This window comes from Tachyglossus aculeatus, chromosome X1, assembly GCF_015852505.1.
Source record: "Tachyglossus aculeatus isolate mTacAcu1 chromosome X1, mTacAcu1.pri, whole genome shotgun sequence".
In the NCBI taxonomy this organism is placed as follows: domain Eukaryota; kingdom Metazoa; phylum Chordata; class Mammalia; order Monotremata; family Tachyglossidae; genus Tachyglossus; species Tachyglossus aculeatus.
The window spans coordinates 83,990,356-84,003,751 of record NC_052101.1 but is presented as its reverse complement, the minus strand read 5'-3'; the positions used below and the strand labels follow the sequence as shown (position 1 = coordinate 84,003,751).

At 43.8% G+C, this 13,396-nt stretch overlaps 1 protein-coding gene across 1 annotated transcript; it reads right to left on the bottom strand.

Moving 5' to 3' along the window:
* Positions 1–4,192: 4,192 nt before the first annotated feature.
* Positions 4,193–4,939, bottom strand: GP9 (glycoprotein IX platelet). The gene has a single exon (XM_038740583.1). It carries the CDS (start codon positions 4,937–4,939, stop codon positions 4,325–4,327), a length of 615 nt encoding a protein of 204 aa, XP_038596511.1. The 3' UTR covers positions 4,193–4,324.
* Between the last annotated feature and the right edge of the window lie 8,457 nt (positions 4,940–13,396).

Here is a 13,396-nt window from a genome sequence, read left to right as displayed (position 1 = left end):
AGAATACCTACGGCTTATTTTCTGTATGAACCCACCCGAATGGAGCTCTGGTCTCTCTGTTAACCTCTGTTAATGGGGGGAGGTGAAAAATACACAATGGCCTAGACTGCATGGGGCAATGGGTATTTTTTAAAGGGAATTTCAAGTGAAAAATTCCTATTTTGACCCAATCTGCACCTGGTAAACCTAGCCTTGAGCACCAAGCTGTCTTGAACAGGGATTGTTTCAGGTCAACAAGAGTAATGTTGTTGGAAATATGGACCACTTGTCTAACTTCCAATCCAACTCAGTAATCCTGGTATGATCATATCTTTCTGATAATTTCAGGATTTTCCACCCCACCAATTCTGTTTCTTTGCCCTACTGCCCCTGACTATATTCCTTCCCTCTTTTCTCCTTTCCTCTCTCTCTGTTCCCTTCCCCTTTTGCGAGACCCACTTCCTCTTTGATAACCTACTCCCTGGATACCCATCCTCCAAACCACCTGGTGATGGAGGTGGAGTTAATGTAGCCACAGGTCTTGATTTGAGCAGCGTTTTGTCCCCGTGACTCAAAAGGCCTAATATGGGACATATTAAGAGTCCTGTCTTAGGCTGAGATGGCGGAACAGAACCCTTAGCTGTGGAGGAGATAGTGATGGTGGCAGCAGGGATTGTTGCCTCTGAACAGGAAGCACTTTCCTTTTCTTTAGCAGCAACAAGATCTGCCCCCTGCGAACTCTGCTGGGGCTCCGTTGGTCTTTCCAGGACCCAAGTAGAAATTTCTAGAAGGTCTGGATGATGTGCTTCAGCCATTCCGTGCTAAACTGTAATCAATTCCCCTCTCGTTTTGTTGACCATGTAGCTGCAAATAATGGCTCTGTGAAGAAACGGGTAGATCCTGAAAATTATTATTTCTGGACTGCCTTTTTATTCTGTGCAGATTTGGGGAGTAGATTTTCAATGAATAGTCTGTGATTGGAGAGTGAAACCCTGGGCAAGGAAAAGTGGAGGGAGTCTTGAGATAATTTTTAAAAAGGTGCCTTGCTGTTAAAAGCCTTCTTTAGTTCAGGTCTCTGGATCCGACATTGTAGGATAATCATCATCTCCTCTACCTCTACTTCCTCCTCCAGTCTTTCACCTAGATTTGGACCTGGAAGTCAACAGTTCTGGGAATCTTTTTATGGCTCTCTTATACCATACTTTTTCATTTAAAGGATTTTGCTGGCTAATTATCTTTTCTACTAGTAAACCTCTGTTTGCCTGGTTTGAATCCTTTAAAATAATGTCTTATCCTCATCTCCCACTCCCTTCTGCATTGCCCTGGCTTGCTCCCTTTATTCATCCCTCCTTCTCCCCACCCCACAGCACTTATGTTGTATCTGTAACTTTATTTATATTGATGCCTGTTTATTTGTACTGATGTGTGTCTCCCCCCTTCTAGACTGTGAGCTTGTGGGCAGGGATCATCACTCTTTGTTGCTATATTGTACTTTCCCAAGTGCTTAGTACAGTGCTCTGCACATAGTAAGTGCTCAATAAATATGATTGAATGAATCAAATTGAATATTATAAAATACAGAAATATGCACATATGCCCATTTATGTCACTTGGTTGGTAAATTGTCTTTCTAGAGCACATTTCATTTTTGTGGTACACTTTTAATGTCACACCCAATGCCATGTCCAGGTGAGGTTTTAATGGAAACATAAAAAATGTAAATATTCGGATGTCATTTTCAGAAGGCTCAAGTTATCTAGATTCTACCAGCTCGTCCAGTGAATCTGGACTCCTATGTTTTTACTTTCACTGAACTTTGGTGGATCTGTAAATACTTGCGGATTCACTAGAACTAAAAACGGTAAGTGATTCTAGAGTGTAAGTCTACTGGAGACAGGGTAGATTAGGGGTATTTTCCTGGCAGATCTCAGAGATGACATGAAATGGGCACTATAGTTTCCAGTCCAAATGGAGTTTATCAGGAATTAAATACTATCTGCAATATTATCCAGTATTTTAATGTTGTATATTTTCTTATTTGTATGGAATACCATAAAGCATCAATATTTTGATTTTTTTTAATAGAAAAACTCCATTATCTAAACTATCTCTTATTCAGATTGGTCCTGGTCCTGTGAATTGTGGATAATTGATTTTTTACTGAACTATTTGATGGACATGAAATCAAGGAGGGAAGGGAAAATGCTTTCAGGATGCAGTAAAATGATGCCTCAGCCAATGCTGCATCCCAGGTGAAAACTTGCAGTCAATTGCTGTGGACAAACCAGCATGGTGTATTGCTGACAACACAAAGGAATGTCTCTATTTTGAATAAAAGCTTCCTAAGAAAAGAGAGACAAAAAGGCATAAGAGAAAATGATGCTTCTTCAAATGCCAGCGAGTTGCTTAGAGTTATGCCATATTAAGGTTACCCATAATGGAAAGGTCTAAGCCAAAGCATCAAAGTCAATTCACCTGTGCTAGGCAGCAGTGGCATGGGTAAGAGTCAAAGGTGGATGATCAAAATGACACTAGGCACTGCAAATATTCAACATAACACACCCCAGTGTGAATGGTACTGTGGGTCCCATATTGACCATCTCAGCCATACATGCACTTTAAAGGTGAATTTCACCATCAGTTGTGTCTTCTTCAAATATTAAGGGCAACCACATATATATATATATATATAGATAGATAGATAGATATATAGGCAGATTTATATGTATATATATATATATATATATATATATATATATATATATATATACATATAAATACATTTAGTGGAAAGAGCCCGGCCTTGGGAGTCATAGGTCATGGGTTCTAATCCCAGCTCTGACACTTATCAGCTGTGTGACCTTGGGCAAGTCACTTAACTTCTCTGTGCCTCAGTTACCTCATCTGTAAAATGGGAAGTAAGTCTGTGAGCCCCATGTGGGACAACCTATTACCTTGTATCTACTCCAGTGCTTAAAACAGTGCTTGGCACATAGTAAGTGCTTAACAAATACTATTATTATTATTTCACACATATGTATATATATTTGATGGGTGATGGTAATAAACATTAAATGACTAGTTCTAAGAGATGCAGACAGACATTCCTATCTGCTGGCATTAAAGGTAATAGAACTTATGGGTCCCTATGCCTCAGGAATTATAGTCTTATATGACAATACCTCATATGTGTATGAGGTTCAAAGAGGAAACTCAGAGATTTTTCAAGTCCTCAGAATTGTCACATGACTGACAATTTCCAGTTGAGCTCAGTTCCTCCAGCTCCTTAGCCGAGAAGTTTGAGCCAGGATGCAAGTGTTGGAACACTGAATCTACCTGCAAAGCCCTCTTGGTATATTTACATATAATTTTCTTTCCATTTTAAATTATTGTCTGGTTTTTCTCTTGTCACTGATGATTGTAATACTGTGGTATTTGTTAAGCACTTACCATGTTGGAGGCACTGTACTAAGCTCTGGTATAGATACAACGTAATTGGGTTGGACACAGTCCTTGTCTCACATGGGGCTCACAGGCTTCATCCCTATTTGACAGATGAGGTACCTTAGGCACAGAAAAGTTTAGTAACTTGGCCAAGGTCACACAGCAGACAAGAGGCAGAGCCTGGATTCTAACCCAGAACCCAGACTATCTTAAGATAGTCTGGCTAAAAATTGAATTGTGCACTAGAACACTTTAAAAACCTGAGGAAATATATTTCCTGTCATTATGGAAAGTGGATTTTTGAGGGGTAGTTTTATATAGGTGTGTTTGTGTGTGCATATTTGTGTTAGTCATTTTAAAATGAGGTGATATATCAAAGGAGGAGCTGGTTTTCCCAAGCTTCCTCAACATTTCACCAGGCAGCAGGCACAACAGAAATTTATTTTCTGCTCTAATTTCTTGTTCTGAAAATGCAGTCTGAAGGAGCCCAAGTTCTGTTAGGCTATTAACATAAGACCAAAAATAATGAAACTGATTCCTGCAACATTTTTTAACAGCAGTCTCAGAGGCAGCAATCCATTTTATAAAATACAGACCTAGTATTTTTAAGGGCAAATCCTGTGAAATTGGTTTATTGAGGTAGGTGCTAGAATGGCTTGTTTTTCTTTTTGTTTGAAGGCAAACATCCCAAACCCACTGATCATGGTAAAATGAAAACAAAATGGATCTCTTGGAATTGCAAGAAAGTGAAACATGAATAGCACATTTATTTTGATGCACAAAAACTAAGATACACTGTCAGAGTACAGCTATGGTCAGGATAGTACTGGTTGGTGGGTTGGTGAAGAGTTAGTACAGGATTTCTACCCAAGAAAAAAGGTGGGCAGGTAGAGATGCACAATCACTTTGTCTTCTGATGCTTTAAGCTGTTCCTCAGCTGCCGCTGTGCTTCATATGGGTATTGGTTCAGAGTCACCCAGTAGGTTGTCCTCCTGGCAATCCACAGGAGAATGGTCATCAGGGCAACCACTAAGACTGCCAGGGCAATCAGGGCCAGGTCCCGCCACAGGAACTCATGACATTGGATGGAGCGGAGCTGCTCACAGCCTTCTAGCTCATTTCCTGTGAGCTGGCTGAGGGAAAGAGAGGCTGCCGTGGCTGGGGTCGCACATCTTCCCTGCTCAAGGGCATCCCTGGCGTAGTCTTCCAGCCACAGCTTGAGGTACAAGATGCCACAGTCGCAGTGCCAGGGATTGTGGGACACATCCACCTCATGCAAGTTATGCATGTTGTCAAATGTCCCTGGGGGGATGGTGGTGAGGCTGTTGTTTTGCAGGTAGAGCTTGCTGGTGCCAATAGGCAGGGCAGGCACTTCTTGAAGCCACTTGTGACTGCAGTCTACCAGCAGACCCATGGTTTCCAGTGGCTGGCAGATGCAGGATGGGGGACAGGTCAAGGTGCTGCCTGAGCCCCACAGCAAAAACAAGGCCAGCCCTTCAACTATGGAGATGGACATTTCAACCAAGCTTTCAGCAACCTAAGGGAGAAGAACATAATATTGAAACTGATTATTTTGTGTTTTGAGAGCTGGGGGGAATGATCTTTCTTTGGGTAACTCTAGTTTGACTCAGATAAGAAATGCAGGAGGGAAAGGAGAAAAGTTCCACGAGTTACCTGGATCCTCCATAGAAGTTCTCTTTGTATCTCATGTAGGGAATGGGACTGATTTCAGAGAAAGCAGATGAGATGGAGTGCTACTCACTGCTAGTAGGGGATGTTATGAGCAATACATCGAGTGTGGGAGAAGTAGCCTATCCAAGTCAAACTAAACAATGCTGCAAACTACTGAGAAATATTTCACTAGAGCACTCTGCAAGTGAATTTCTAATTTTATTATTAAAAAATTCTCCTCAGTCCCTTCCCACCGATAAATTCAAACCCCACATCATTCACTTAAGTAGGCTTTCTATTTCAGAGTCTTGTGACTTCCCCAAATTTCCTTTCCCTCACTTCTTTTATGAGATATATTGTCCATTTCTGTTTCTTAATAGTATTAGCCTGGGATAAATCTAACTCTTGGTACCAAATAGACAGAGGCTAGAGCCTATGCAAGCAGAAGTAACGTTGGTGGAGCCATGTACCAATAACACTGTCTGAAGGACAGGTAGCATTTGGGAGTTTCTTTCCAATCATTAGATATATTCCCAAGGTTCTGCTACTCCTCTAGGGAACTTAATGACTGGTGGGCTGTGGAGTTGGAGGAGCAGCACAGAGTCCCCAGCACTCCCAGGCAATCTGCACTTGGGCTGATGGACAAGCCAGTTAGGAGACCCCTTTTCCTCAACACACTATCCAACCTTGGCTTCACAGACTCTGTCCTCTCCTTGTTCTCCTCTTATCTCTCCGGCCATTCATTCTCAGTCTCCTTTGCGGGCTCCTCCTCCCCCTCCCATCCCCTTACTGTAGGGGTTCCTCAAGGGTCAGTTCTTGGTCCCCTTCTGTTCTCTATCTACACTCACTCCCTTGGTGAACACATTCACTCCCATGACTTCAATTATCATCTCTACACTGATGACACCCAAATCTACATCTCTGCCCCTGCTCTCTCTCTCCCTCCCTCCAGGCTCATATCTCCTGCCTTCAGTACATCTCCATCTGGATGTCTGCCCACCATCTAAAACTCAATATGTCCAAGACTGACCTCCTTATATTCCCCCCCAAACCCTGCCCTCTCCCTGACTATCCCATCACTGTAGACAGCACTACCATCTTTCCCGTCTCACAAGCCCACAACCTTGGGGTCATCCTTGACTCCACTCTCTCGTTCACCCCACACATCCAATCCATCACCAAAACCTGCTGGTTTCATATCCACAACATCGCCAAGATCCGCCCTTTCCTCTCCATCCAAACTACTACCTTGCTGGTTCAATCTCTTATCCTATCCCGAATGGATTATTGCATCAGCCTCCTCTCTGATCTCCCATCCTCCTGTCTCTCCCCACTTCAATCTATACTTCACTCTGCTGCCCAATAATCTCTGTGCAGAAATGCTCTGGGCATGTTACTCCCCTCCTCAAAAATCTCCAGTGGCTGCATGTCAACCTACGAATCAAGCAAAAACTCCTCACTCTCGGCTTCAAGGCTCTCCATCACCTCACCCCCTCCTACCTCACCTCCCTTCTCTCCTTCTACAGCCCAGCCCACACCCTCTGCTCCTCTGCCGCTAACCTCCTCACTGTGCCTCGTTCTTGCCTGTCCCGCCATCAACCCCCAGCCCACATCCTTCCCCTGGCCTGGAATGCCTTCCCTCCACACAACTGCCAAGCTAGCTCTCTTCCTCCCTTCAAAGCCCTACTGAGAGGTCACCTCCTCCAAGAGGCCTTCTGTTGCAAACTTGTACTTCCCAAGTGCTTAGTACAGTGCTCTGCACACAGTAAGTGCTCAATAAATACAATTGATTGATTGATTGATTCCCAGACTGAGGCCCCTTTTTCCTCTCCTCCTCCCCACCCCCTCACCCTACCTCCTTCCCCTCCCCACAGCACTTGTATATATTTGTATGGATTTATTACTCTATTTTACTTGTACATATTTACTATTCTATTCATTTTATTAATGTTATGCATATAGCTTTAATTCTATTTGTTCTGACGATTTTGGCACCTGTCTACATGTTTTGTTTTGTTGTCTGTCTCCCCCTTCTAGACTGCGAGCCCATTGTTGAGTTGGGACCAACTCTGTAAGTTACTGACTTATACTTCCCAAGCGCTTAGTACAGTGCTCTGCACACAGTAAGTGCTCAATAAATACGATTGAATGAATGAATGAATGAATGAATGAGGCACACAAGAGGACAAAATGTCATGGTCAAAAATCTCTGCTTGAGCTCAAAGATCTTTCACTGACTGAAATAGTACCACAAAAGAAACTTGTTGTCAATGTTCTTTAGTTTGATCAAAAATGAAGTTGGAACGGTTTGCACGTTGGGAAACGAATAGGGTCAAGATCTTTTTCAAATGGATGTTTAGTCCTGGGCAAACATGGACACGAAGTGCTGCAGACATTATTAAATCTAGGTCTTCTTTTTTCTGAACAAATTCCACACAAAGTATACTACCTCTTGATACTTATAAAGGGATTTTTTTCCTGTGAAACTGAAGGAACCCCTCTCATACATGAGCACAAAACTAATCCTGCACCAATTCAAAGGGGCAGATGCAGAGGGGACTAAACAACCTTCTGCCTCTGTGGCCTAAGTTGTTGGGACCTAAACTCAGGGTGCTATGGAAACTGTATGACATGTAGTTTGTCTTGGTTTTGAAAAGACCCCGAGTAACAACCATCAATGAAAGCCAAAGGCACCCTGGATCTACTTTTAAGTCACTTTACTTCTCTGAGGTTCCCTCATTTGTAAAATGGGGTTTGAGACTGTGAGCCCCACATGGGATCGGGACTGTGCAGAACTTGATTTGCTTGCATCCACCCCAGTGCTTAGTACAGTGCCTGGCACATAGTAAGCACTTAATAAATTCCATCATTATTGAGCTTATTGTGTTGGACTGGATTGATGGAATTTGCTTGAATCATTCAACTGTTCTGCTTTAGGATTTTGGACTTCAGATTTGACTGGGCCCAAATTCCCTGTGTTATATAGAGTATGCTGCTCATTGATACTTAATAACCATGGAACAGAGTAGACCACTGGTTCTCAAAGAATATTTTACTGCAGGCAGCATTGTATACATTTTTATTACCACCCTTTCAAGCAATTAAGCTAACAGTCATAGCTGGTTTTAAGCTGGCTGTATCTAAGCAAATAAGAACTTGATAAAGTACCTCAGAATGAACTTTTCAATGGGAAAGTTCATGGTTTTGTTTGTTTTCCTTATTTATTTTGTTGCTAGCCAACCACTGCTGCATTTGAGAGCTACCAGTATATAAATGTCAATGGGACTGATTGGGATAAAGTGCTTTATAGAAGAGTAGAGAATGATGACATTCCACAAATTCTGAGCTACACTTACCCCAGAGCAAACGCACATCATCATCATCAATCGTATTTATTGAGCGCTTACTATGTGCAGAGCACTGTACTAAGCGCTTGGGAAGTCCAAATTGGCAACATATAGAGACAGTCCCTACCCAACAGTGGGCTCACAGTCTAAAAGGGGGAGACAGAGAACAAAACCAAACATACTAACAAAATAAAATAAATAGGATAAATCATCATCATCATCATCATCATCAATCGTATTTATTGAGCGCTTACTATGTGCAGAGCACTGTACTAAGCGCTTGGGAAGTCCAAATTGGCAACACATAGAGACGGTCCCTACCCAACAGTGGGCTCACAGTCTAAAAGGGGGAGACGGAGAACTAAACCAAACATACTAACAAAATAAAATAAATAGGATAAATAGGACGGTCTCAATAGGCAACATCTAGAGACGGTCCCTACCCAACAGTGGGCTCACAGTCCAGTGCTCGACTGATGGATCGATTTTTCTGGCTCGCGGCGGTCCCGGGACGGCCCACGGCCCGCACGGCGGGTCCCCCTCACACATCACATAAAAACAAAGGACTGTCTACAAATGCCCAACAAAGTGAAAAGAGAACTGGCCTGGGAGTAAGAAGGGCCTGAGTTCTAATGCTGACTCTGCCTCTTGTCTGATGTGTGATCTTGGACAAACCACTTTAACTTCTCTGTGCCTCAGTTACTTCTTCTGTAAAATGTGGGTTAATACTGTGAGCCCAATGTGGGACATGGACTGTGTCCAACCTGATTAGTTTTTATCTATGCCAGCGCTTAGTACAATGCTTGGAACATAGTAAGAACTTAACAAAGACCATATAAACGGGAAGGTAAAAAGGAGAGAGGAAATTGGTAATTAATTTTTTTTTACCTGTTTGGAGTTGAGATTCCTTTTTCTGTGTTGTAGCAGAGGAGGAGGAGCAGCAGCAGCTAGGCATTAAAAAATGAAGCACAAGAACGTGTATGTTGTTCATAGAGTGAGGAAGGAAATGAATTTAAATAGAACAGCTCATCCCAGAACTTCCTTTACTATCTGATCAGGAAAGCTCCATCTTGAGGTGTCAAAGAGCTTGTCAAGCTTTTCATATTTTCAGCAGGAAAGTAGAAAGAAAAGATTTCCCAACCGTTTTTCTTCACGTCTCCTACTTGCTCATTTAATTTTTCATTTTAAAGGATTTTGGAGAAGACAGTTATGTCACTTGTAGCTCTCAGGCAAGACAAAGATTTATTATGTGATTTCCCCCCAAGATATCACCTCTCTTCTTTTCAGAAGGATGTCATTTATTTTTCCCTTCTGTGATCTACCTCACTGGAGACAACCACAGAAGAGCTGGAGCTAAATGGTAAAATTTGAATTGCTAATGACATGCTAGGCCAGAACAGAAAACAGAAGCATTTTTTAGCTATGTTTATTATTAGGCAGTGAGGAACGCCAGGGAGGCTTCAACCAAATAGGGTTTGCTTTCTTTTAAAAGCAATCTCTCTCTCTTCAAAGCCACAACTATGGAGAAGAAGATGACTTTCTCTCTGTCCCAAGCCTAGCTTTCTGGGTGGTGTGTTTGTCATCGCCCAGGTATGAAAATTGCAGAGGGATGATTTTAGGGAGTTGTATTCTGTCGTAATCCTTCAGCAGAAGTGATTTTCCTCTTGACCTGCTTTTGACCTAGGGGTGTCAATGGAATTGGGACTGTGGGGGCTGTCCATTCCACCCCTTGCTGTAAAATGGGGACTGAATGGAAGTTGGAAGGATGCCAAGGTTTCAGGCATTCATTCAATCATACTTATGGGGCGCTTACTGTGTTTACAGCACCGTACTAAGTGCTTGGAAAGTACAATTCAGCAATAAAGAGAGACAATACCTGCCCTCACTAGGCTTACAGTCTAGAAGTGGGAAGACAGACATCAAAACAAATAAACTGGCATCAGTATAAATAAATAGAATTATAGATATATACATGTCAAAACAAGTAAACAGGCATTAATATAAATAAATAGAATTATAGATTTGTACATATATACACAAGTGCTGTTGTGGGGAGAGGTGGTAGAGCAAAGGGAGCGAGTCGGGGTGACGTGGATGGGAGGGGGAGCTGAGCAAATGGGAGGATTTGTCTGGGAAGGCCTCTTGGAGGAGATGAGCTTTCAGTAGGGCTTTGAAGGGGGGAAGTGTGATTGTTTAGCGGATTTGAGGAAGGAGGGCATTCCAGGCCAGAGGTAGGACATGGGCCAGGGTCGACGGCAGGACAGGCGAGAATGAATCACAGTGAGAACAAACCAGAGGAGTGGAGTGTGTGGAGTGTGTGGGCTGGGATGTAGAGAAGGGAGGTGAGGTAAGAGGGGGAAAGGTGATGGAGTGCTTTGAAGCCAATAGTGAAGAGTTTTTGCTTGATATGGAGGTTGATAGATGTCCATTGGGGATTTTTGAGGAGGGGGTTGATATGCCCAGAATGTTTCTTTAAGAAAGATAATCCAGGCAGCAGAGTGAAGTATGGAGAGGCAGTGGCTCTCCCTTGACTCCAGGAAAGGGTGGTCAACAGGTGCCCTGGGCTCCATCTGATCTAGGGCTCAAGTGGTGAATGGGCCCCCTATCAAGCTCTAACTACTTTTTCTGTGTGTTCTCCCAGCCCTGTGTGTGCCTGTTTTCCACCCTCTCTCCCTGCCTCGTGCATTTGTCTATGAGTCCGTTTCCCTGTTTTTGTGTCTAGGTCTCTTTTTCCTACCCCTGCAAGAACAGCAATGTGCCCTAGTGGAAAGAGTCTGGGCCTGGGAGTCAGGGGATCATCATCATCATCATCATCAATCGTATTTATTGAGCGCTTACTGTGTGCAGAGCACTGTACTAAGCGCTTGGGAAGTACAAGTTGGCAACATATAGAGACAGTCCCTACCCAACAGTGGGCTCACAGTCTAAAAGGGGGAGACAGAGAACAAAACCAAACATACTAACAAAATAAAATAAATAGAATAGATATGTACAAGTAAAATAAATAAATAGAGTAACAGATATGTACAGACATATATACATATATACAGGTGCTGTGGGGAAGGGAAGTAGGTAAGATGGGGGGGACGGAGAGGGGGACGAGGGGGAGAGGAAGGAAGGGGCTCAGTCTGGGAAGGCCTCCTGGAGTAGGTGAGCTCTCAGTAGGGCCTTGAAGGGAGGAAGAGAGCTAGCTTGGCGGATGGGCAGCGGGAGGGCATTCCAGGCCCGGGGGATGACGTGGGCCGGGGGTCGATGGTGGGACAGGCGAGAACGAGGTACAGTGAGGAGATTAGTGGTAGAGGAGCGGAGGGTGCGGGGTGGGCTGTAGAAGGAGAGAAGGGAGGTGAGGTAGGAGGGGGCGAGGTGATGGAGAGCCTTGAAGCCCAGGGTGAGGAGTTTCTGCCTGATGCGCAGATTGATTGGTAGCAGCTCCATCACTTGTCTGCTGTGGGACCTTGGATAAGTCCCTTAAATTATCTATGCTTGTTTCCTCATCTGTAAAATGAGGATTCAATACCCGTTCTCTCACCCCCTTAGACTATGAGCCCCATGTGGGCTCATTATCTTAAATTTAACCCAAAGCATAGTACAGTGGTTGGCATATAGTAATTGATTAACTATTTATTATTACCCTTTGGAAGCCCTGCTTCATTGAAGCCCTGCTCCAAATTCATCTCTACACTCAAAATGTAAAGTTGGTATCCCTGTTTTGATCCCACCTTCATAACCTGGGTGGATAACCCCAAGGGACTGAGCAGTATGTTCGATCAGCACAACTTTTTGATCTCTTTTATCTTTTGGTCTCTTTGGGGCTGCCATCGTGGACATCATTCTAAGCTAAGCACTGGGCTAGAGCTCTGAGGAAGACAACAATGAAAACTAGCAGACAAGTTCTTTCCACTAAGGAAACTTGTCAAAGATGGGAGGTGGCACATAGAATCAGTCCAATTTTCAATATTTACTGAGGGTGTCCATAATAATCTTGTTACTGTGAGTCAGCAGCGTGGCTCAGTGGAAGGAGCACGGGCTTGGGAGTCAGAGGTCATGTTTTCTAATCCTTCACGCTGCTGCCCGGATCGTCTTTGTGGAGAAACGCTCTGGGCATGTTACTCATTATCCATCGTATTTATTGAGCGCTTACTGTGTGCAGACTCCCCTCCTCAAAAATCTCCAGTGGCTACCAATCAACCTAAGCATCAGGCAAAAACTCCTCACCCTCGGCTTCAAGGCTCTCCATCACCTTGCCCTCTCCTACCTCACCTCCCTTCTTTCCTTCTACAGCCCAGCCCACACCCTCTGCTCCTCTGCCACTAATCTCCTCACTGTGCCTCATTCTCGCCTATCCCCCCATCGACCCCCTTGCCCACGTCCTCCCCCTGGCCTGGAATGCCCTCCCTCCGCACATCCGCCAAGCTAGCTCTCTTCCTCCCTTCAAAGTCCTACTGAGAGCTCACCTCCTCCAGGAGGCCTTCCCAGACTGAGGCCCCTCCTTCTTCTCCCCCTCCTCCCCCTCCCCATCCCCCCCGCCTTACCTCCTTCCCCTCCCCACAGCACCTATATATATGTATATATGTTTGTACATATTTATTACTCTATTTTATTTGTACATATTTATTCTATTTATTTTATTTTGTTAATATGTCTTGTTTTGTTGCCTGTCTCACCCTTCTAGACTGTGAGCCCGCTGTTGGGTAGGGACCATCTCTAGATGTTGCCAACTTGTACTTCCCAAGTGCTTAGTACAGTGCTCTGCACACAGTAAGCGCTCAATAAATACGATTGAATGAATGAATGAATCCTGGCTCTACCACTTGTCAGCTGTGTGACTTTGGGCATGTCACTTAACTTCTCTGTGCCTCAGTTACCTCATCAGTAAAATGGGGATTAAGACTGTGAACCCCATGTGGGACAACCTGATTACCTTGTATTCCCCCCGCCCCCATGCTTAGAACAGT